The 26340-nt window shown below is 36.8% G+C and overlaps 1 protein-coding gene across 5 annotated transcripts in view; it reads left to right on the plus strand.

The window, feature by feature from the left end:
* Positions 1–23945, plus strand: part of LOC144282226 (uncharacterized) — a 78188-nt gene extending 54243 nt beyond the window's left edge. For 3 of the 5 annotated variants that reach the window (XR_013350564.1, XR_013350565.1, XR_013350566.1), the window contains exons 3-5: positions 974–1047; positions 7651–7749; positions 22387–23945. Coding sequence is in view for 1 of the 5 variants with exons in the window: in XM_077845604.1 (XP_077701730.1) it covers positions 22387–22445 (59 nt within the window). In the remaining 4 variants the exon portion in view is untranslated. The remainder of the gene's footprint in view (positions 1–973; positions 1048–7650; positions 7750–22386) is intronic. The other 2 variants (XR_013350563.1, XM_077845604.1) reach the window with 2 other exon arrangements.
* The last annotated feature ends 2395 nt before the right edge of the window (positions 23946–26340 follow it).

The raw sequence follows: 26340 nt of genomic DNA on the forward strand, positions 1-26340 counted from the left end.
GGAGAATAAGGAGGAGGGAATTAAGTATGTCAGGCAAGATCTGACTTTGTCATTTGGCTAATTGGCAATGTCATTCACTGAATTAGGAAAGACAAGAAAATGAATTGATTCTGGTGAAAGATTTTTGTCCTTGCTTTTCTGGGGACATGTTCTGCTGGGATATCTGTTTTGTTCACTACTAAATAACCATTGCTTAGTAGAGACCTGGCATCCAGCAGCGGCTGAATAAATATTTGCTGAATAAAAGAATGAATGAAATAGAGCTTTTAAAGATATAGTTGAAAAGATTTGGATTGGAGACATAGAATTGGGAATTATCAGTATTTAGGTGGAAAATTGAGGAAATTTAAAAAGAATGAGCATAGAAAGAAGTTACAAGAGTGAATGACAGAGTTTTGAGCTAACATAATTTTTTTTTACAATTAACAAATTATCTGTACCTGCTAGAGTTGGAAAACACCTTTTAGGCTCTCATTTAAGTGTAGAACTTTCTGGAAATGGTGCCCTTATGAACAAAAGATTGTACATGGAGTCAGTCTTGTGCACTGAGTCAAGGGTAAGCTGTAGGAAGAAGCAGAAAAACAAATAATTTGAGCTCCTATTGATACTGTGCTGTTATAGCTTTTACAGTCATATCATTTAATCACCATATCAACTTTGTGGGGAAAGAGGGGAAAGATATCAAGCTGTACTTCACTATCTATATCTGTTCTCATTGATCACACGTTTGTGCTGATTGATTGGAACTTGTGTCTTGCTAATTGTTAACTATTTTGAATATCACCTTTGAAGATAGGCATTATGGGCCGCATTCAGCAAGCCAGGAAAATGAGGCTCAGAGACTGAAAGTTCAAGGTCATAGCACATACAATTATTTTAGCCGAGTGTGAACTGGCTGGCCATTTGTGCAATTAAAGCCCAAAAGCTTCCCTGAGCTTCTCTCCTGGGTCTTTCTTCTCTCTGTTTCTCCCAGGTCAAATGGCAGAGAAGACACTGAGGGTCAAGAACTCTTTGTAGATTGTGACCTCCATCATGTTCACCTCCTGGGTGAGTTTCCATTTAATAGTCTTATGTTTTTTTCTAGTTGGAACTCCCCATGAACATATCATGGGTATTGCCTATTTCTGTGCAGATTTGTAGAGTCTTCCTGCATCCTGGCTGGTTCACCTTCTTACTTAGTTTTTAAGTCACTGAGTCTGAAGAATGTGATTAAAACCTGCCTTCTTTGTTCTACCTTGTTCTGCCTCCTTACAGTTGCCCTCAAACCAGCATAAAACACATTTTAAACTCATGGCCTCCTTATGAGAAAATATTTTATGTAACAAATAAGTAAGCACAAAGCAGACATTTGTTGTCTATGCTCCTTGAATGGAGTCTACAGGTAATAAGTTTTAAGTGAGTAGACAATCATGAAAGTGGTGTCAGTAAAATACTGAGTAGCATAGTTAAATGGGATCTGGAATTACTCTGTCAAGGAATGTTCGGTTACGGATGACAGCTACTTAAAGGGATTCATTTAGGTAATTTAAATTGCTTGCATATTGTGTATAAAACATTCTATCTTCTTTAATAATGAGCAACAAGTTGAAAGACTAATGGAATAGATGAGACTGAAAAAATTTTACTTCCAGTGGATCCTTTGATTAGCTTCATCTAAAATTTACCTTTTTATATTTAGCATCCTTAAAAGTAAACAAAGAGTTTTTGAATTAGTTTTATTGTAACAATTCCAATTTGTTTAAAATACCTTTTGCTGAAACTCTTTTCACGTGGTAATTAAGGATATTTTTGAACAGTTAAAATCAAATAACAGAAACATTTCAGCCATGTTTCTTTTCAAGGACTCATAGGAATGCCTTTTTAAAAGTTTCTGCTGGAAAGTCAGCTGTAAAGGCAATAACAGTATCACAAACTCAGAATTTTAATTAACATTGCATTAATTAGCAGCACATAGATTAAAATCCAAGAAATGTATGCCTATGTGTTTGTGTGAGTGTATATCTGTGCAAGTGTCTCAGTGTGTTCATAGTCTTATTAGTTATTTCAGAGAGATTTAGCATCTACTCATTTGGATCTTATGAGCAAAGAGACTATCCGGAGAAGTGTGAAGGTATTTCTAACATTGGGCTCAGTTGTGTATATAAATGGTGATTTTAGTGGCAATGAAAGGTAGAAACTCAAGTTGGCATTAACTCCTCTGTATCTTCTACCCACCCCCGCATCATTCAGAGGCCTAATAGATTCTACTAAATAAATGATTTCATATTTTGTTTCTCCTCCTGAATTCCATCTAAGTTAATTTGGGCTACTGTATTTTGTTTTAACTGCAGTCCGTTTCTCTTCACCCGATTCTTTAGTTGGCTACCAGAACTGCCTGTTTTATATATTTTGTTTGTCTCTGATACTCAGCACACGATTCCCTGTTTGTTTTGCCTTTTCAATGAGGGCACCAAATTACCCTGACTATAGGGCTGCTTTAGATGGCTATTTGGCCAGTCCTAACCAATCAACTTCCCCCTGCCATCCCCTCTCACCTCGCCAGCACAGTGATTTATTCAGCGACGGGACTATCAATCCAAGTTGGTGCAATCAGATTGGTTCTTAGAATGTGTGGTAGAGCCACAGAGGGAACACTCTCATTCTGCCTGGAGGAGAACCTGTAAGATGAGGTCCTGGTGCACCTGATAACTGTTTGGGCACTTGAAAGAACCCCTTGAGATTCAGAAGAGAGCTATGGGATATTGACATTGTGTTCTTTGGGATTAACAGGTGGGAAGAATGTAGCTCTAACTCTTTGGCAGTTTTGTTACCACCAGGTGAAGACTGAGATAAAAGCAGCATGAAGGAAAGCAGAGATGTCAGAGAGGGAGTCCTGGGGGTGGGGTTTGAACTCCTGGTTCAGCCAGCAACTGAAGCTATTCCTATGTGACAGTTTTATTTGAGATTTCTGTCCCTGGCAACCAAATGGACCCTCACTGATCTATCTTTGGACTAAAGTGTAAACAACTTAGCAGGGTATTCAAATCCCTTCACAGTGGGGCTTCTTCAATCATGCTTTCAGTATCATCTCTCTGTTCAATAGCTATACAATCCAGAGCCCAGGAAGACTGCACTCTTTACAGTTCTCCCATCCTGCAATAATGTTTGTCTTTCTGGACTTGGTAAACTACTCATCTTTTGACCTGTTTAAATATCACCTCTTCCAATAACATTTTCCCAAACTCCCCAAGGAGGAGAGAATTATCTACTCTCTTTGATTCCCAAAAGCCTTTGCTCATATTTCTATTGTGTTTAAAATTCATCTGTTTCTTGTTATTCTTCCCTACTTACAGCTCCATTTTTGCAAGAGCAACACCTTAGTCTTTTTTTTTTTTTTTTTTTAATCTCTATTGCCTGGAACAGTAATTGTGAAAGCCCAGTGTGATGCTCTGTATTTGATGAATATGTAAGTAAATATCTCAAATATCCAAAATTACCACTTTAGGAGTTTTGCCATCGAACGGCCTGTTAAAATGCAAATAAGATGCTGAAGAATACAATTTTAATAATCTGTAGTTTCTTGGATTTATTTATATATTTTAAAAAAGATTTGTCAGATATCTCAGCTGTTTGGCTTGAGCCCCGGTCCTCCCCAAACCTGATGATCAGAATCATCAGGAAAGTGAATTTGAACACCGAACCTTACTCTTGGTATTCTGGATTTATTTATCTTGGGTGGAGCCCAGATTTGTGTGTATTTTTAAAGATACCTAAATGATTCCGATTCTCAGACATGTGGGGGAAATACTGTACTAACATATTTAGAAAATGGAAATTTAAATTGAGAAACTTAGATGATGGCATAGAGAGGATGAAGAAAATCTTGAGATATAAATTGATTTGGGGTTGGGGAGGGTTACAGAGACTCAGTCCCTGGCACCTGGAGGGAAAAAGGGAGCAATGAGAGAACAAAGTGATATTGATGTCAAAGATAGACTTTTAACTTCTCATTCTCCCTCCCTTGGATTGTTTTCTATTTTGCCAAGAATGGTCCTCTTCTCATATAACTTCAAACTAGAACATTTTTATTATGTGGTTGGCTTTAGAGAAGCAGCCTATTTATGATTTTATTTAACTTGCTTATTAACATTTCCTATACATTCTAAACTAAGCTGATCACATATTTCATAAATAGAACACTGGAGGTTGTTTTCCTTCAGCTTTGTTTCGTTTTCACTTTATAAAATGGACTCTGTGTTACAAAAGACAGCGGAGGTTACAGGAACGCTATCAGAGTGGCAAGAAGAAAAATCACTGAGTCTCTAATAATCTGTTGATAGCTTCAGACCAGAAAACGTTTTATGAATTAGGTTAAATGTGCTAACATTTGGAAGAAACTGGAGGACTAACTTTTAAGCTCATTAGTTCTGCAAATGACTAAGAAATAATGCCCAGCTGCTAAAAATAGATTAATTCCTTTCCCTCCCGGAAGGCTTTCAATGGCATGCTTATTACTGTTGCACTTAGTTCTTTTCTTCCTTCGATTTTTATTTATGTGTATCTGGTATTTTTTGTCTCTTTAAAACATTTCTGAAATTGCCTGAATACACCTGAATACAGCTCTGGTATAGAAACACCGGCAAAAGCAAATGTGAACTCTCCCATTTGTAGTTCTCTACCTTTGAAAGCAGTATCACGGTTGACTTAGATATCTTTTGGGAGAAAATAAGTATTCTTTCCAAATTCATAACATGTTTTCATGACCACGAGTTTGAGGAATTAGAAGACAAAATTCTAAGCAGTGAATTTGTGTTGCTAATTATGAATGGCAGTAGGCTATGTGCATTATCACTTATGAAGATAATGAGTGAGAACAAAAGAGCATATTAAATAAATACATACTGAAAAAAATATAGGCTATTCAGGAACATAGATGACATATGCAAGCTGCTTTTCATTTATACTCACAGTTACACACATTTAAATGATTTTAAATAAATATTTTGCTATGGAAGTGTTAGAGTAATTGAAAACCGTACCCATCTAGTAAGGTTGCTGACATAATACTGAAGCTAGAATTACTGATTTATGATATATATTTAAGTAGTTAGAAAACCTCTGAATTGCACATTAAGCCAGGGTTTTTCCCTCGAGATTTTATTTATTTGAGAGAGAGAGAGAGAGAGAGAGAGGAGAGCGCGAGCAGAGTAAGGGAAGAGGGGCAGAGCTGGGTTCAGTCCAGAAACCCTGGAAAATGTTCTACGTGCGCTTGAGAAGAATGTGTGTTCTGATGCTTTTGATTGAAATGTTCTGTATGTGCCTATTAGGTCCATTTGGTGTGCAGGGTTAATCAAGTCTGCTATTTCCTTATTGATTTTCTGTCTGGATGATCTAACCAATTTCAAAAGTGGGGTGATAAATTCCCTTATCGTTACTATATTGTTACTTATTTCTCCCTTCAGTTCTATTAATATTTGCCTTAAATAAAGCTGTTATTGGGTCTGCTGTGGGGTCAGAGGTGGCAGGCTTCTTGCTAGAGTCTTGGGCATAGGGGGACCCTGTCTGGCCCCTAGGTGGAAGGGACATTGTTCAGTAGGTGGTGCTGGCACAAGGATCCACTTTGGGGTGTGCAGTTGGGTCCTTAAATAGCAGGCCTGTTACCAGGTATACAGAGTGGGGCGGGTGGAGGGGATGGGCTCCTGCCGGGATCCTGGATGCATCCTTGCATGGAGAGGACTAAATCCAGATGCTGGCTGGGAAGGGCTACAACTGACTCCTATGGTTACTTCTGGTCCACAGCCAAGGTTGAGGCTTGCTCTGGAGGCCCAGGTGGGCTCCTCTCCCACCTCTTCTCTGGACAGGTGACTGCATCACTGTGGCTCGGTGACCATGACTGAGGGAGCCTGAAGCTGACTTACAGGACCATCTCAGGCTCTGCAACAGACCAAGGTTGACAGGAGCGCGGGTGGGCATGTCCCCCAGTGGGTCTCTGAGGGGACCGAACTGCTCCAGGACCACAACTGGAAGAAATTGAAGCTCACAAGCATCCATTTTAGGACTTTCTGTTCAACTGAGGTCACTGGCCTGCCTCTGGGGTTGGCAGGACAGTTCCTAACATGGGGCTGGAAGGGGCTGGAGCAGAGTATGAGGCCCATTCGGGATCTTGAGGGGCCCGGGAGAGAGTGTCTTCCATCAGTCTCATGCCAGCAGGACTGCTCATAGACTATGGTGGTTTAGTATAATTCAAATATTTTCTTTATTTCCACAAAATAACACTTCACTGGACTAAATAGAGCATTTATTTTTAAAGATGTTATTTATTTATTCATGAGAGACACACAGAGAGAGGCAGAGACACAGGCAGAGTGAGAAGCAGGCTCCATGCAGGGAGCCCGACGTGGGACTCAATCCAAGGACCCTGGGATCACGACCTGAGCGGAAGACAGACACTCAACCACTGAGCCCCCCAGGCATCCTTAAATATAGCATTAATGAAATAGTATTTAGCTCTAATTGCTGCAAGTTTTACTTGAGAGACCTGGATGCCAATCCCTCCCTCTGCTTTCCCTACACATTTGTCATGCTGTAATCTGGCCTATATAATCCAGTTCAATTTAAAGAGGGAGCATACATCTTAATTTTCTAGTTAGGTAGAGGGCATATCTAGCTAAGTGGATGAATAAATGAGGATATAAATACATGAATGAGATGAAGGTTACATGGCAATAATGGAAATATTGCTGGATAGTCTTTTTTGACAGTCAATAAAAGGACTGCAGTGCTGATCAATGGAGCTCTTGAATTGCTCTTTGGGTAAGAGAAAAATTTAACCCTGGTGCTAAGAGCCTGACTGAAGATGTTTCTCTTGAACTCTGCCTTTGATATTGAGCTCATGTGATGAACTTACATCGACTAAATCTAAGATGCTCTGCATCAAATCATGAAAACACTGGCTTTCACAGAAGATAATAAATTATTTTTAGAATAGAAATCAAGTTGAGAGCAAGTGAGAGATGGGGTTTGGAAAAGTACGTTAAAAAATAAAATATATACATTTTTACATATATATAAAAACTGGGCCTGTCATACCTATAGGACCAGAATAGTAGTTAGATCTGGATTTCAAATAGGTTTATTTTCTTCCTTTTTGTATTCATATTTAATTAGTTTTCTATGTTTCGCTTTTGCAATCAGTGAAAAATAAAATTGAATAAAATAATTGAACAAAAACTATCTGCTGTTTGGTAAATAGTTAATAATAAAGTCCTGATGGTTAACAAGTTCTTTCTTGTAATTGGAACATCTTTTTTAAAATTTTAACTACAGAAATGACAAGATACAGGCTTAGGAATAAAAAAAAACATATCATCTGGGGCATTTCACCTGAAAAATGACTGAGTACCCTTAACTAATTATATAAATTAAATATAAATGACTAGAGTATTTCCCATTTAGTTATGACTCTAGGAAATAGACGTTTAGGGCAGCATTTCCTAAATTTCTTCAATGGAACATTAGCATCCTGAAAATTTGCTAATAGGTATTCCTTAGAACAAGGATTTTATGATCAAATCAGTTTGGGAAATGAAGTTCAACAAAATTAAGCAGCCTTATTTTACAGCTAGTTTCTTAGAGCCATTTCATGTAATAATGTGTCTTGTGATTTTCCAGGAGGAGATATAATTTGTAATGTTTCCTAAACTTTCACCGAGAATTCCCATTAACACGTGGCACACTACAGTTTGGGGAAGAACATGATGGCGGATGTCTGTAAGTAAGACATAATGCTCTGCAATGGTTGGTCATCTCCGATTTTACTTTCATATTATTTTGTTCACCTTTCAAAATGTATCTCTATCTGCACACATAAAATTATCTTCCATTGCTTTCTTTTTGTTTTTGAGAGGCTGAACCATTTATCTTTCTTATAAGAAAGTTATGAGTTCTATTCTAGATCACTGTTAGAAATATGTATTTATTTATTTGTTGTATTATTATTATTTTTGTTATTTTTTGTTATATTATTTTTGATTGTAAAATTTCCAAGCATCCAAAAAGGCAAAAAGAATGATATAATGAATACTTGTGTAGCACCTCCAAGAAATGAAACATTATAAGAAATGTTTCCATAGCCACCTCCTACTCCTTATCTACTACCTCTAAGAGGTGGGCATCTTTATTTTTATTTTTTTTATTTTAGAAAGAGAGAGTGTGTGTGTGAGAGAGAGAGAGAGAGAGAGCAGGGGAGGAGCAGAGGATGAGGGAGAGGGAGATAATCTCTAGCAGACTCTGCCTGAGCTCAGAGGCCAACTGGGGGGCCTCTATCCCAGCACACTGAGATCATGACACAAGCCAACATCAAGAGACGGACACTTAACTGAGCCACCCAGGTGCCCCAAGGTGGGCATCTTGAATTTCAAAACTTAAAATGCAGGTCTTTATATTTTCACTGTGAACGGTATTATGCTGCATGTGTTTATCTGTCCTACAGTCCTTCCTGTCAGTAGTATGCTTGTGAGTTCTATTTTAATGCTTTTCAAGGCCACCGTGATAAACAAAAAACTTGGGGTAAGTGGCAAACTCAGCTTCCTGAAGTGGAAGTCTTTGACTGATTAAGGCTTGATTGTTTACCCCACTGTGTTGTTAATTAGCATAAATGTCTCATTTGTTCCTGTTCTCCAATTTTTGAATGCTGCTTTGTACATGCTTATGATACATGGTCATATTTTTATCCTATTGGCTCAATTTTCTATAAACTCACACATTTATTTTGTTTGTTGATTTATCGATTAAGAAGGATGCTTTAAAATTTTCTGCATGCAAGTACATTCAATTTCCTCACTTCAGCATAGCTTCATTAGTTTCTTCTTGTAATTCTTTCATTTTTTGCCTTTTGTCCTCCTAAATCTGTGTTATTAGGTGTAAAGTAATTTAAGATTATTGTATTATGCCTTCCTGGTATATTTAACTACTTACTTATTATATTGTGTCCCCCCTTATCTTTAGCATGTTTTTCTCTGTTTAACCTTTAAGTTTATTTTATTCGATAGTAATAAAGCAATACTTAATTCTCACAAACTTTCATTTTTAATATATTTCTGGGTCTTTATGTTTTAGATCCTTTAAACAATAGAGCTGGAATATTCTAACACAATCTTAGAATATCTATTTTTTAAAAGATAAATTGAATTACTTTGTATTTATTGAATTTGTGAATATACTTGCCTTATTTCTATTTTTTTTAGAAAGATTTCATTTATTTATGAGAGACACAGAGAGAAAGGCAGAGACACAAGCAGAGGGAGAAGCAGGCTCTCTGCGGGAAGCATGATGCAAGACTCAATCCCAGGACCCTGGGATCATGCCCTGAGCCAAAGGCAGATGCTCAACCACTGAGCCACCCAGGCGTCCCAACTTGCCCTTATTTCTAATAGCTTCTAGCTTTTCGTTTGTCCTGATTTTTCTCCTCCTCCTCCTCCTCCTCCTTCTTCTTCTTTTTTTAAACAAAGCTTTCTTTTGAAATGTTTGAGATATTTTTACATTATATGTTTTCCCATAGTGATTAGGACATTACACCTCGATTCTTTTCTTTAGCGATCACCCTTAAACTTTGACTTAACACGCGCATATTTAACAAGATCTGAAGTTAATGAATATCTCTATGCTGCTTCTGAACAATTCACTATGCTCTGACTTCCATTACTTTCTTCCAATTTACATAGTATTATTTTCCAGTATTTTAGTTCCATCAGAACAATCTTGGTTTTTACCTTCCAGATTCTTATTAATGCTGTTGCTTCCTGCACTTATCATTTGCTTAGTTTCACCCACACGTTTATGATTTCCTTTGATCGCCATTACTTCTTTCACTGTATTTTTTTTCCTTTTTTGTTCAGTTTCTTTCCAGAAGTTCTTTACTGAAGCTCTGTTGGTGGTGAATCCTTGGTTTTTGTTTTTCTGAAATGTCATAATTTCACTTCCGTTTCAGGTGAAAGTTTATGTTAGTCTATGTTTCTAGATTAATAGTTCTGAACAGTTCAGAACTGTGTATCACTATCCCATTGTCTTGGCTTCTTTTCTTATTGTTGAAAAGTCTGCTTTAGTCTATTTGTCCTTCCTACAATGTATCTAGATTGTGACAGAGACCGTTAACCATCGGGTTCCTGTGTCATCTCATACTCAAGGAGCTGCAACTTAACACCCAGTCCTCTAGCCTTTACAGACAAATCACTGCTACCTAATTCCTCTGAAACCCTGTAGGTTTATAAATTATTTAACCCCAAGATCCCTGGAAAATTTGGTTAATAACCCTTTCCACCTTCAGCTCCACCTGTTGCCTCTATTTATTGATAGTGAGCAAGTTGGAAGATCTTCAGATCAAAAAGCTCAGAGCAAGTCAGGTGTAGTCTCTCCATTGGACATTAGACTGGGAGTGAGCATCCCACTGAAAATGTGACAGTCAGGCCACCAACATACCTTGACCCTTTGGCTTTTAGAGAAGCCTGCATAATAACTCATCTTTTTTGCTTATGGCATGTTTCACAAGCTGCATCAAGAGAGGACCAAACTAGACTAAGATGCCTCTTGAACCTATTTTATTTTATTTTATTTTATTTTATTTTATTTTATTTTATTTTATTTTATTTTATTTTATTTTATGTAGGCTCCATGCCCAGTGCAGAGCACAACATGGGACTTGAACTCATGTCCCTGAGATCAAGATCCTGAGATCATGACCTGAGTTGAAATCAAGAGTCAGACACTTAGCCCACTGAGCCATGTAGGTGCACCGCCCTTGAATACTGTAAAGGAACTGGGTATGCAACCCAGAGGTTTGGGAACCATAGAAAAAAAAAACTGACAGGGCTTCTCTGTGTGTAATATATAGAGAACTTAGGTACTTACTTTGAGTCAGTAGAAGATGTTAGATTCTGTGTAGGAGGAGAAACTAGTAATGCTGCAATTCCTCATGAGTCCTAGGCTGGGAGGAAGAGTACATACCTAAATTGATAACAAGATTATTTTGAGCAGCAAAATTCAAAATTCCTCCGTTGTTTCCAGAACAGTGTGTTTAAACTGTGTGCATGTGGGTGGAGGTGTGCAGAGATGACCTGGGGCATCTCACAACTTCTATCTCCTTTCAGTGTGTCCTTTATGATCTCTAGCTCTCAAGTGACTAAACTCGCTTTTTCTGGCTTTCCTCAAGAACACATGTGGCATTCAGGGAATCCATATGGCTTCCAAGAAACCTATATATTTATTGCCTGAGCTACACAAGTTCTATTTTTACCGCTATAACTATACTTAGGGCCAGGGTAACACCACCTCATAGAGAAAGAAGCCTCCCCTCCTTGGAAGGGGATCTAGACTCCAGAAGTGAGCCTCAACAAACAGACAATCTTTATGTCAGTTGGGAGCAGAATGCTTCCTCCTGCTGTCCTTACCTTCATCTATCTCCCTCAGGGAAGTGGTAGTTCTCATCCAACTTACTGCTTGCCAGTCATGTCATCCTAACAAGACTTTTCCTCGGCGTCATCCAGCCCTGGCCAGCTTACATGTCTTGTCTCCTCTTCTCACTGGCACAAATAACACCAGCCTTACTTTCTAGATGAGGCCTTCACCTGTTTCTTGGGGTCCCTGTGTGCTGCTCCTCTTTAGCTAGAGCCTTTGTCTAAACGGAGCCATCATTTTCTTCCAATTGTCTGGATCAGATTTTATCATTTGTCCCCAGGTCTCCTCCTCACCCCCAGAGCATCTGTCATTTCCACCTGTCCACTTCAACCCTTCCAATCTCCATCCGCTCGTTTGTCTAAGTTGTTTGCCTTTGCTTATTTGTGTCTCACATTGGGGAGAGGGAATAAAGAATGACTCATTAATTTCCATAATTTTTTTTGTTTGTTCTCCATGATGTTTACTATTTGTATTATTGTTATTTGGAACACATGGGTCCTTAAGGTTTTTTCAGTAGTTTAAATAAGCAACACCATTCTCGGAGTGAAAGACTTCTTTAACACTCAGCTGCATGAAATGATATTGAAAAATGACCTGCCAGCTCTCCGAATAGGGCAAATGCTTTAGAGTTTTATCGTGGACATCAAGAAAGAGAAGTGGAAGTTAGGCCCAAAGTCAAATCAGTGTCAAAGTCAACCACAGCAATTGACTGAATGGAAGCATTTTATAGGATCTGTATCAACAAATAAAGTAGATATTGTTGTAGATTCAAGAGATCTGAAATGGAATGCTGTGAAAATTAAAAATATATCTTGAAGCATTTTTTTCTTTTTTCCCCTCTCCCAGGCTAATGAGTACCCAATTAGAATTTTGTGGCACACTTACAAAGTAAAAATGGAATTCTATGAATTATGCACAGTGTTCTGAACTGCACATAGTCTCTGTCACTACAACCATTGTCACTCACCCTCACATCTTGTCTCTCTATCCAAAAAAAGAGAATATCCATGCTGTTAGACATGTGGTATCGAATTACAGGGAAGAAATATGAAAAATATCCAACTCTCTACACCCAAAACTGAAGCACTAAGATTGCACATAGAATGTATTGTTCAGATGAAAAACACTAAATTTCCTTTGATTTTTACAATAGTTTATGCTGCTTGGAAATTATGGGCTGGCATTTGAAAGTAACATTTAAAAGAGGAGAATGGATATTTTAGAAGAATATTTCTTTTGGCATGCACTGTGTCAGAATGTTGTTTTTTTTTTTCTTTTCCCAAATGGTAAAAATCCCTATAAGGCTGGATTCGGTCTTTGAAGGCAGAAGAGACAGGATGGAAAATATTTGTGACTTAAATACATCTTTCTATATCTTTAACTCCCAATTGTTTCCTTATAGAATGACCTCAGAAAAACAGATTTTACTGTTCCTGAAAACTGTCGGAAGATGAGAAGCAGTTTCAGTAAGAAAAGCAGAGAGTAAACAAAGCTAAGATACCAAAGTGAATGCCATGAATCCTGAATAGAACACAGTATGGGTAAACTGACTGGTTACACTTTGTTAAGTTCACTGAAGTAGAAGTTTGTGGAACTCTACTGTACATAGGGTTCAAGTGGTATGTGTTTTTATCAAGATGAATTCTAATTGTTCAGAGGCATGAAGATGGAGAATGGCCATATAGCACAGTGGTTAGAAGAGCATGAGCTTTGTGATCAGACTGACCACTGATTTGTGGCTTCAAATCTCAATTTTTGTCAATTGCTAGTGAGTGCGGGCAAGTTACTTGATCTCAGTCTTATATTAAAGTTCTCACTTGTTATTACTTTTCATTTATTAATATTGTAAGACAAAAAGACTGTCATACAAGAAGTAGCCAAGTTCTGATTCTAAACTTTTCCAAATTTTCATAGTAAGTTACAACAGTCCCCTCTACTCTGTGGGGGAGATGTCTTAAGACCCTTAGTCAGGGCCTGAAACCAGGGATAGTACCAAACCCTATGTGTCCTATGGCTTTTCTTTTTCTTTCTTTCTTTCTTTCTTTCTTTCTTTCTTTCTTTCTTTCTTTCTTTCTTTCTTTCTTTCTTTCTTCTTTCTTTCTTTTTCTTTCTTTCTTTCTTTCTTTCTTTTGTTTTAAAGATTTTATTTATTTATTCATGAGAGACACAGAGAGAGGCAGAGACACAGGCAGAGGGGAAGCAGGTTCCCTGTGGGGAGCCCGATGTGGAACTTGATCTCAGGACCCCAGGATCACAACCTGAGCCAAAGGAAGGCACTCAACTGCTGAGCCACCAGGTACCACTATACTGTGATTTTTCATACATACCTACGATCAGTTTCATTTATAAATTAGGTGGAGTCAGCAATTGACAGCAATAAAAGAACAATGATAAAAATATACTGTAATAAAAATTATGTGAATATGGTCTCTTTTTCTTATTGTGCTGTACTTACTCTTCTTGTGATGCTATGAGATGATAAGGTGCCTATGTGATGAGATAAAGTGAGGTGATAACATCGGCATCATGACATTGTAATAGGCTACTCTTGACCTTCTGATGATATGTTACAAGGAGGATCATGTGCTTCCACCCCGTGGTTGACAGTGGGTAACTGAAACCACGGAAAACAAAACTATGGATAAGGGAGGTCTACTATTAATAACTTCATAATAAAAGTTCTATAAAGGAATTATGGCAAAAATATTTTTAAACACACTCTTGAATTATCTCAACCCTCCTTTATCTACTTCCCTGATTATTCATAAGCTTTGAACACTTCTTCAAAAGTACTTATCAGTCCTCTTAATGCCCTCCAAGGAGAAAGATGTCAAGAAATTCATTTGAAGCCTATCTCGATGTTTAAGCCTGCTGAGCCTGCGTCTCTACAATTTGACATTCAGTGGAAGCAATAAACCGTGATCATATCACCGAGAAATCAGATTCACCCTTCAAAACATTTGAGTGACCCATTCTTTTCATATCTCTACATGCAGAGATTTATACTTAGAATGGTTGTGTGTGTATGTGTGTATGCATGTACATTCAGAATGCCAAACTGGATCTTTCAGTGATCTCAAGTGGAATCTTCTTATGGTGTAGCCATGTGTTTGTAGAATCATTGATGCTTAACCAACTGAGCCACCCAGGCACCCTAAGCTGACTATTTCTTTTTCTTGGCCTATATGGTTTGTGAAAAATGCCTGGCATACATTTGCTTATGCATGCTTAAAAGATAAAAAGAAAAAAATAGGTTCCTTGAACTAGAATTCTTTATTTTTTAAAGTCTAGAATTTTAGGAGAGAAAAATGCAGGAGAAAGAAGCTTGGGTCAAGTGCCTAAAGTGTGGACATAAGTGTGGTAGGCTATGTACTTTAAACATGATTCCCTAGTTGCTTCCCTTTTATTTTTTTGAGGAGGTAAGTTACAGGGTCATAATGAGCTAAGCTGATACCATAAAGGAACTCCACTACCCCCTTTTTTATCCCAGTGTCTGAAGAAGAGCTGTGTCTCCTATAATAATAGGAAGTGTAATGTTTGTTTCACATCTACTTTGAATCTCTCCACCCAAGTTGGGTTTTTTTTTGTTTTTGTGGTTTTTTTTTTTTCCCCTGTATTTGTGGCCATCTTTCATCATATTGTTTCTTCTAAAAAAGTCTTTTTTTATGTGACTACTTTTGAAATTAACTGTGATTACATTGAATCATATTTCTGCATTCCACTAGTAGTATATTTATTTATTTATTTATTTTTAATTTTTATTTATTTATGATAGTCACATAGAGAGAGAGAGAGAGAGAGGCAGAGACATAAGCAGAGGGAGAAGCAGGCTCCATGCACCGGGAGCCTGACGTGGGATTCAATCCCGGGTCTCCAGGATCGCGCCCTGGGCCAAAGGCAGGCGCCAAACCGCTGCACCACCCAGGGATCCCTAGTAGTATATTTATGCCTAACTATCCTGCCATTTTATAATTTTAGTTAGATATTATTCATTCTAATATCTATGACATTCATAAATACCGTCCCTGGCTCAGCTTTGAGGATGTCACAAAATAGGTTGTCCTGAATAGATACACATGCATTCAGCCATAACTCACCAGACTGTACCATTTAAATTTATCAAACAAAAGCCAAGATATAATAAATATCAGTGTGTGTGTATATGTGTGCACGCGTGTGTGTGTGTGTTTGGTAGGAGACAGTGCTGTATTGTGGTATGTGGGAGCTGTCAGACATGGAAGAAGTGTAGTCTTTTTCTTGATAGAAACGGGGAAATAGAACTATACCTACATCTCTTAGGATTTTGAGTAACCTGCATGAGCTTTCAAACACATAAGAATCAACTGAAGTGAGCATAATTGTCTACTGCGCCGTCTGTTTGAGCACAGTTTCACAAGTTTGAGTTTTCATGCCTAGACTTCTATTAATTTGCTTGGCACACTATTTTCCTAGACTATAAAAAGGTTCCTACTGTCTACTTCAATCAGCTCCCTATTTAACAGAGCTGGCAGTCAACACGCAGTTGAGCTAGTGAGACTCCCGAGAGGACTCTTAAGGACATCTGTTGCTAATCTCCACTTCCTCAATTTTCCGAAGATTCATTCCCTTTCCCCACCGCTCTTCCTCTTAGCAGATAGTGTTACTTAAAGCTTTCCTGAGGAATGAAGCTCACCTGACGTGGATTTCTTCATCTCAGTTCCTGTTCCTGCTCTTATCACTTTCTACATCTAATGAGACATTCCTCCAAAGGATCTATCCTTCAGTCTTTTTTTCCCCTTTTGTCTAATGAACATACTCCTCTTTTATATTATTTATTTATTTACATTTTTTTTTGATAGAGTGAGGGAGGGTAGAGGGAGAGGGAGAGAGAGAATCTTAAGCAGGCTCCACGCCCACTGTGGATCCCAAGGTGGGGCTTAATGCAGGGCTCAATGTTTTGACCCTGAGATCACGACACAAGCTGAAATCAAGAGTTGGGTGCTTATCCTACTGAGCCATCCAGGTGCCCCTATACTTCTCTCTTCTAAAAGCCATTCCCATTCGATCCTTTAAGTCCCTGCTTCTTCCCCTTCCTTCTCTGCCAGACATCTTAACATAAATATCTACTTACTGCTCCTACTTCCTCACTACCCACATTTTATATATTTATGTTTTTACATAGGCCTGAACCTACAACCCTGAGATCAAGAATCGCATGCCCTACTGACTGAGGCAGCCAGGCACCCCCTTGCTGTCTACATTTTCATCGAGCCCTTACAATCTAGTTTCTACAACACTACTCTTGTTTTTACCAGGTGACTAACTACTATCATGATTTTCTAATGCTTAGGACATGGATAAGATGCATCTCAGTTTTATAAGAATATTATTTTGGGAAAAATAATTAGTTTCCATCAAGGTTATTTAAAAATGTGTTTAGAATGAAATTATTACTTTATTAATTTAACTACAGTGTACTGTAAAAATAGAATCCAATAAGAAATCTAGAATTTCTGCCTAGATTGTGATAGTCTATTATAGAAAAGAGTTAAAGATAAAAATACAACTAAAAACAAATACAATGGAAGCAATGAATATTGGTACTTAGCAGGGTTATATACCTATGTTGAAAGAGACCTGGGAGGATTAAAATTTTTCCACTATGTTCCCTGCATGCCCTCAGTACCCACAGCTGTTTCTCTCAACCCCCTCTTGAACTTGACCACTAATTGTTCCTTCCAATAAAGATAAGTAAAAATACAATATTATATTAGGGGGCATATACACTAAAAATAAGTAAAAATACAATATTACATTAGGGGTTATATACAATGTTATGATCTTAAATAGAGGCTTGTGTAGTTGTTATTTTTAAAAACCACTTTATTGAGATTTGATTGACATACAAAAAGGCATGCATATTTAATGTATATAACTTAGTAAGTTTTGGGATAAGTGCATGCCTATAAAACCATCACTGCAGTCTCTACCATTAACATATCCATCACCTTTAAAAGTTTCCTCCCATCCTCTTATTTAATTATTATTATTATTATTAACACTTAGCACAAGATCTATCCTCCAGCAATTTTTAAACTATATAATACAGTATTGTTGCACAGTAGATCACTAGGACTATTTATGTTGCATAACTAAAATTTTGTACTCTATTATCTCTCCATTTCCATCTTTCTCTAGCCCCCGACAACCACCATTCTACTTTGCTTCTCTATGACTAGATTCCTCCTGACGTGATATCATATAGCATTTGTCCTTCTGTGTCTGGCTTATTGCTCTTCCATAAAGTCCTTCAGGTTCATCCATGTGTCACAAAAAACAGAATTTCCTTTTTTTAAAAAAAACTGAATAATATTCTGTCACATGACAATACCACAACTTATTTATCCATTCGTCCATTGGTAGGCATTTACATTGCTTTCATGTGGTGACTGTTATGGACTCTGCTGCAATAAACATGGGGTTATAGACATCTGTTCAAGATTCTGGTTTCAATTCCTTTGGAGGTAACTGCAGACGTGGAATTACTAGATCACATGGTAGTTCTATTTTTAATTTTTTGGGGAACCTCCATACTATTTTTCATAGTAGTAGCATGAGTTTACATTCCTGGCAGGAGTGTACAGGGGTTTCGGGTTTCTTTTTCTCCATGCCCTTGCCAATACTTACTATCTTTTGTGGTGTTTTGTTTTGTTTTGTTTTGTTTTATAATAGCCATCCTAACAAGTTTGAGGTAATGTCTTGCTGTGGTTTTGATTTGTGATGATGATTAGTGATACTGGGTATCTTTTCATATACCTCCTGCCATTTATATGTCTTTGGAGAGATGTCTATTCATTTCCTTTGACCACTTTATAATAGGATGATGATGATGATGATGATGATGATGATGATGATGATGATTGCTATTAAGTTGTATGAATTCCTTATATTTTGGATATTAACTCTTTTTTTTCTGAAGATTTGTTTATTTTAGAGAGAGTGAGAAAGAGAGTGGGGGAAAGGAAGGAGGGGGAGAGAGAATCCTCAGGCAGACTCCCCACTGAGCATGGAGCCTGATGTGGGGCTTAATCCCAGGACCCTGGGATCATGACCTGAGCCAAAGTCAAGAGTTCACTGCTTTAATGACTGAGTCACTCAGGTGCCCCCAGAATATTAACTCTTTATTATATATATGGTTTGCAAATATTTTCTCCCGTTCCATAGGTTGCCTTTTCATTTGGTTGATTGTTTCCTTTGCTGTGCAGAAGATCTTTACTTTGATGTAGTTTCACTTATCTATTTTTGCTTTTGTTGCCTGTGGTTCTGGTGTCATATCCAAGAAGTCACTTCCCAGACTAATGTCCAGAAGATTTACTCCCATAGGTTTTTCTAGGAGTTTTATGGTTTTCTTTTCATTTACTTCACTATTTGGCTTGGGGTCCCTTCTTGAGGGTATGAAGTATCTGCAACATTTCCCTACATGAAGGAAGGGGAAATAGAATGTAATTTATTTACTCTTAATTTTTTAAAAGTATGTGATATTTGATACATACCAAAAATACATGCTAAAAAGAGATTATCTACTTACATGAAGGGAGAATAAACTATTTGATTCCAACATCATACATGTTACTTCATGGAGTTTCCTGATGGGCACATCCAAGTCTGCATTCTAAGGATCAGACACATTAAAAAAAATAGATTTCACGAAGTCAGGCTGAGAAAGTCAAATACCATGTGATTTTACTGATTCACGGAATCTAAAAAAACAAAACAAAGAAATAAACATACAAAAACCAAAATCAGACCTATAAATACAGAGAAGAAACTGATGGTTGCCAGAGGGAAGAGGGGTAGGATGATGGGTGAAATGGGTGAAGGGGATTGAGAAACAGGCTTTCAAATATGGAATGAATAAGTCATGGGAATAAAAGGTACAGAGGGAACATAGTCACTGATATTGTAATAGCATTGTAGCTTGACAAATGGTAGGTGTACTTGTGACTGCAGCATAATATATAGAGGTGTTGAATCACTGTGTTGTGCACCTGAAACTAATATAACGTTGTGTGTCAACTACACTCAAATAAAAAATTAAAAATAACTAAATGCTCAACTGTACTCAAAAAATTAAAAATAACTAAATACTAAAATAAAGTAGATTTCTTGAATCTTGGCTACTTTTGACCCCGTGACCTTATAAAGCAAGGCAAATGGTAGAAATTTTATGTATCACTGAATTCATTTAATTTTTGAACACAGCAACTCTAGCTATTAAACCATATGAGAAACTCAAGATTTTTCTTGGCTTCCAGCAGACTGTTTTTGAATTCCTGTTTCAAAAGTGTTTTGAAAAAAACTCAGTGACCTCCTGGGCCAGCGGCATGAAGTATGTATTAGAATAGGTTTCTGCCTGGACTTGTTTTTAATAAAATCTTCAAGAGATGTTCCTTGCATCTCAGAAAAACTCAGAGGAATATTTTGGTTTGTGGTTTAGTGATAAAATGAAACACTGTCCCCTGTACACTATAGGGAACAATAATACATTGGCCATAAGACATAGTTTCTCTTCCTTTATAAATAGGTTTTTAATTTAACTTCTTTGTTGATTTTCATTATACTTGTGTATAATTTGTCGGCTCTTTCTTTCTAAGCCTATTTTCATACAGTTAGGGCTTTATAAGAAAATTAATTCCAATGTAAACAACTTAAACATTAGTTTGTGTTCTATAACATTAGTAACATATTTGTATTCTGTTACATTAGCAACATTTTTCTTTTGTTGCAGAGGTACTCAAATACAATTCAATAACATATATATTTTATCCAGGTAACTGAAAAATGTCAGTACTAGTAAATGCTGTCAATTTCACACTCTGGGGTAATATATTGGTAATGGTTTTATTCCACTTTTAACCTTGGTTGTCAATCAGGAGGGGCAATGAGAATTTTGGACAACTATTGCCCTCTACGCTAAAGAAGACAGAAGAAAGGGGGGGGGGAACCTATACAATTTCTGACTTCCATTTTCCCTCTAATACTTTTGAACACCCAGCTCCATTTATTTTCTTTTGGGGAAAAGACCAATCAAGGTTCAACTTCCTCATTTTTGGGTGAGGATAAAGGGGCCCTGTATATATTAGGAAGTTTACTCATCTTCCAACTAATCATTTTGCTCCCTTTGTTTTAGATAGTCTGTGCATATTGTAGATATGAAGGAAGTAGATGCTAATTTGATTTTGAGAGAGTGGAATTTATTTATTTTATTCTCCATATATTCTTAAAATTGTAGGAGAAAAGAATTAGAAGTTTCCTTCTTTTGCTTCCTGAAGCAGATTTATCTTGTAAGCCTTGGAATACCTCTTGAAGTTCACCACTTTTGCTTCTTTATCATTTGCGTCCAATTGAGACAAAACCTCATATTTTATCACTGCTTGCTGCCTGGTTAAATTTTGGGACAATCTCACCATTCATGGTTTATTGATAATTTCAAAAGAAGTTATCCCTTCAACCCACTGGAATTGTCATTTCTTTAAAAAATCAGGTAACAGTAGGGTGAAATTCAAACATTGAATGCCATGAGTCATGTATTTCAAGCTTTGCCTCCAAGTTTAAAAACTATGTGCTTTTCTTGGGTCTTTTGGGAACAATTATTTCATGTGAATCTTCTTCATACGTCAGACAAGACACGGAACAGCTTGTTTCTCTTGGTATAGAACTTCACAAAGTTTTTGCTTTCTCCAACAGGAAAAAAGAGGTCATTAAAATTTTCATAATAAATTGCTTCAATTTAATTGATTAATATTGTTTACAACTTAATTGATTAATATTGTTTACAACTTAACTTCTATCCTTGTTATATTAATCATAAAGCTCTTATTAAAATTCATAAGGAAACAGTATAAATTTTAATATTTATATGAAACATGAACTTAATAAACAAGATTTCAAAAAAAAAAAAAAACAAGATTTCAGCTTTTTTTGCAGTCCAGTAATCATTTTCTTAATGTAAATAAACGACAAGCATTTCTATAGATCCTAAACAGAAAAAGTCATCACAGATACATCACTGATACAAAGATTTCCAAGCTGCTTTCCCAAAATATTTTCTGTAGAAGGATCTTTCTTTCACGTCCTGGCCTCAGGTCAATCCAACATAGTTTGCTTTTGAATAAAGACAAGGATTTCTTGGGAACTTAGGGAGTTGTTATTAAGATAAATATACTGTTGATGTAGAGGAAACAATAAGCAACTTTCTATAATTATATAAAGAATGAACGCTGCATTGGACTTCAACATGATGCACAAATTGGTTTGGCCTTTTGAAAAGTATATAAATAAAGGGAGGCAGTTGAGTGAAAATGGTCACATTGACTGTGCAGGCAGCTCTAACCCAAGGGGAAATTAAATAGGGCACATGTACAAAGGCTTACATTTTATGTAAGAAGAAGGAGAAAATTCCTTCCTTTTCAGCACATTAAACATGTTTGGCCCAGGGCAAGGCAAGAGGATTATACACTTGGTCTTTTCCCTCATAAACAGAGAGAGGTCTTGGTATTTCACCTCTGTAGCAGTTTTCTAGGCTCTATCTTTACAATTTTTGAAACAGAAAAGAAAGATTTCTGATGTACTCTTCAAAGCAGGAGAATTCTTTTTTTTTTTTTTTTTTTGCAAGGAGTATAGTGTATTATCTATTTGGTTGTGAGGGTTAGAGAAACTAAAAGGGTCCCTTCTTAGTGCAGAAGGGAGCAAGTGCTCCTAAGTCTGCCCAAGTAAGCACTGCTTTCAACATTCATAGAGAGGATCAATAACTCATCATCTTTGGGAACTATTTCAACCAGAAATGGATATTTCATCATTTGCTATTTTGCTACTTTAGCTGGATATTATCAGAATGATCCATGTTATTAACTCTGTGCATCAAGTCATTGTCTTTATGAAGCTTTGCTCTGATAGAGATCTCATTTTGCTTTCCAGATGGAAGGAGCATCCCAGCTCATCAGCAAGCAACTACTGAGTGTTCTGCACCAGCCTAGATATGATTCCTAAACAGTACAATGTCAATATGTAAGGGAGACAGTATAAAAGATCCTAAAGACGTTGGCAAACTATGCAAATTATGCAAGTTCTATCTATTTTTAAGTATTTCATTGTGTATATGGCCATATATTACAAAGCCAAAAATCAGTACCCTTCTTCTGATAAATTATTTTTATTTCATCACTGGGTGTAAGGGACTTTTTGGAAAAAGTAGTTTAAGTGCTATCTCAAGAGCTTATGGAGAGAGCAAATATATTTGAAATTACATTTGTCCCACAAAACCTGAGATATAAATGTATTTTGGAAATTCAAATATAACGAAGAATGATGAAAACTGGAAACTTACTACTCAGGACTTTATATTCAGTGACCAACATAAAAGGTTTATTTTTTAATTTTTTATTTGCCTCTGTGTTAGTGAAAAATTTATTGTAGATCAACATTTGAAAAACTGCTGTTGGAAGTAACGCAAAATGACTTTGTAGACACAGTGAGCTGGATTTCTTCAGCAAAGTAGATTTTGTGAACAGTAGGGATTAGAAACGTTTTAGGCCAGGGGAATGGAATATCTGAAGAAAGAGAATCTAGCACTTTTGTGGAACTATGATGAAGGTTTAACCATTGAAGTTAAAAATACGTATTGCTGATGAGTGGACATGAGGGATGGTGGGCAAAATGAAGCCAGGATTATGGAAGGCTTGAAAACCAGAGTCTGGGAATGATGGATTATCTGGGTTATTTATACACCCCAATTGCAGTAAGGCATAGAGTCAATTATAAGATGATAGTGATGACTGTATCCCTTTAAAAGTTTATATTGATAGATGAATGTATTTCATGGTAACTGTACTTTGATAGTGGTCTAAAATTTGAGTTTCCTTTTCCCCTGAATCATTTAAAATACATAAAAATAATTTTTCGCCCTTCTCTTTCTCCTCCTCCTTCTCTCTCTCCTGGTCTCTGCTTCTTTCTCTCTCTTTCTCTCCACATACACATATACACCCACTATATGTGGACACATACACACATATATGGTAATTAAACTTGACTGGATATACAGAAATCAGTTGATTACTTTTCCCTGTGATACTGTAGTTTTCCCCTGTTCTTATGCCCTAAAAATATTTTTGAATAATAAAAACAATCCTACCTTAATTTATTGGAATGTGGTGGAAAAAATCTAATATGTAGTAAGTAAAAACTACTTGATAATCACTATTTTGGATGCTAAAATCCAAACATCCATTTAATTTTCTAAGAAACCACAGTAAAGCATTATCTCCATGTTACAGATGAGAATATTGAAAATCAGAGAGGTTAATCAACTGGCCCAGGAGCACACAGCAGCTGTTGTGAGAGGTTGGATATGAACCCTGGTGTTTGTGGCTCTAAAACTATCATTCACTCTTCCATGTAACTCTTGACTCAAACAGAATATTGCCACCATAAAGTTGGTGATCTAGAAGATTAAAATTAAATTGATCTTTTCAATACCACATTTGTTTGACATCATTTAGTGAAGTGTGTGTTTCTGTTTTACCTTTTCAATTATGGACCATGAAACGGTCACTTTCAATTGCTTTAATGGGGAAAAAACACCACACAACAACTGATTAGAGTCTTTATTTGTTCATGGTAAGCTGTAACATAAGTTAGGAATCATAGATCTCATAATAACTGTTTGTAGTCAACAGAGAAAATAAAGTACAGGCAGTTTTCCTGATAATAAAAAGTGAAAACACTGATTCTGGCAGAAAAACAAAAAGTTAACAAAATGGAATTAGCCTTTTTTTCTTTATGACCCTCTGCTATCTACATTCTATCTACTGTTACTAGTTCTGTTCTGTTATCTGAATGGTGGAAGGTACCAATGGAAAATCACAATCTAATCACATTCTACTCTCATAACCTGGTCCCCAATCTGTGAATTTTCTGAATTATAACTGCTTCCCTCATTTACTTTGTCCTTGTCTATGTATCAGCCACTCCTAGCTACCTGATAGCTCATTAAGGAGAAGGAAACACAAAGCTTTGTGTAGCGATTTGGTTCTGTGCAGTAATTCTCATTCATGCCTGATGCACCTGCCCCAGGTACTTCCATTGGTTTTGGTGAAGAAGTGGGGTCACCTAGTATCTGTTCAGCCCTTGCTATACGAGGAGCCCAGCGTGAAGCACATTGCTGGTGATGACTTCCTTATTCCTGTACTTTTCTGTGTGAGGCAACTTCTCTTACCAATCCTGCTTTGGAGATGTAGACCGTGGAGCAAAAACTGGTTATAGAGAAGGGATTTGAATCCCCGGATGCTCTGACTATAGGGGCCAAACACTTAAACCCAACAATGTCAACAAGGAGCTTAAGTCTCATTGTCATTATTGTTAACAGGTAGATAAAACTTTCTAACTTTCTGAATTGTCAAGATTAAATTAGATAATGTATTACGATGTATTATCATCGTGTGTGACACAAAACATTTTCTTAGTAACTAATATTCGCTACCAATTATAATATATTTTATTTAGTGATTTATAAAGCTTAATTATATATTAAACAGAAATTAAATATGATTTATATAGTATTTGCATTTTCATCCTGACATGCCTGTCTCCACTTACAGGCATAGGACAGGATTTACTCTTATATATTTTTGCTTTCAAGATGAATTGTGTCCAAAACTTAATAGCTAGTTAACATGTATTTGTTGAACTGATTAGGAATATACAAATTGCCTGAGTAATGTCATTGTTTTGAAAGCTAGTTTTGAAATTACTTCATACTTTCCATATTATAGTTAAACCCTTGTGGAAGGGAAATATTTAAAGCCCCTTAAAATTCCTAAAGATGAGATATACCGTGTGTTTCATAGTGAGGGATAAAGAAAAGTAAACTTGGATTAGTAACTAAGAAATGCTAAAAAATTGATAAATATATAAATATGTTTCAGGTGACATTTTCTACAATAGATCTGCCTCACAATGAAATCTTTAGAAACTCACAGATAAAGTCTCCATATTTATTTCACAGTGGTTGCAAGGAAAGGTTTGTTTTGTCCAATTATAACGTAAACAGCACTAACGTGTTTTCTGGAGTGTTGTCATTTGGGGACGGGTCTGTCAAATGATGGGATACATTAAATACCTCTGATGCACTGATAGCTTACCATTTAATATATATAAATACAAATGCCATATATTAGTGACAATTGTTTAAAGAAGCGACAGCTTTATCAACTTATAGGTGCAGAGTGAAATCAGTGAGGAAGGCCTGGGGCCCTGAAAAAAACACTGGGACCCTGACACAGGTCCCACTACTAAGCAAATTCAGAAGCACATGATTGCTTTTTTCTTTTCTTCTTCTTCTTTTTTTAAAAATTGTTGTTTATTTTTCCTCATTCAAGTGTGAAATTTCTCTTTAATTTATCCTCCTCTTCCATCCCATCATTCATGCATTTTAATTCTCTTGCTGTCTCCAATGTTTCTTTTTTTTTTTTTAAGATTTTATTTATTTATTCATGACAGACACAGAGAGAGAGGCAGAGACACAGGCAGAGGGAGAAGCAGGCTTCATGCAGGGAGCCCCATGTGGGACTCGATCCCGGGACTCCGGGATCATAACCTGGGCTGAAGGCAGATGCTCAACCACCAAGCCAAGCCACCCAGGTGCCCCTGTGTTTCCATTTCTAAATCTTGTGATTGCTGTTGATTTAATTCAATGAATCCAATTCACATAAATGGGTGTTAGTGGGAAAGGTAAACTCCCACCAGATTCTGACGGGGATAGAAGAAGGTGGCTTTGTTTGTGAAGTGCATGAGTACATCCAGGATGGGAAGAACTCAACAAATCCAAGAAATAAGTATTGAACTTGATTACTTTACATTGTGAAATTATATTCA

Source organism: Canis aureus, chromosome 13, assembly GCF_053574225.1.
Source record: "Canis aureus isolate CA01 chromosome 13, VMU_Caureus_v.1.0, whole genome shotgun sequence".
Classification (NCBI taxonomy): domain Eukaryota; kingdom Metazoa; phylum Chordata; class Mammalia; order Carnivora; family Canidae; genus Canis; species Canis aureus.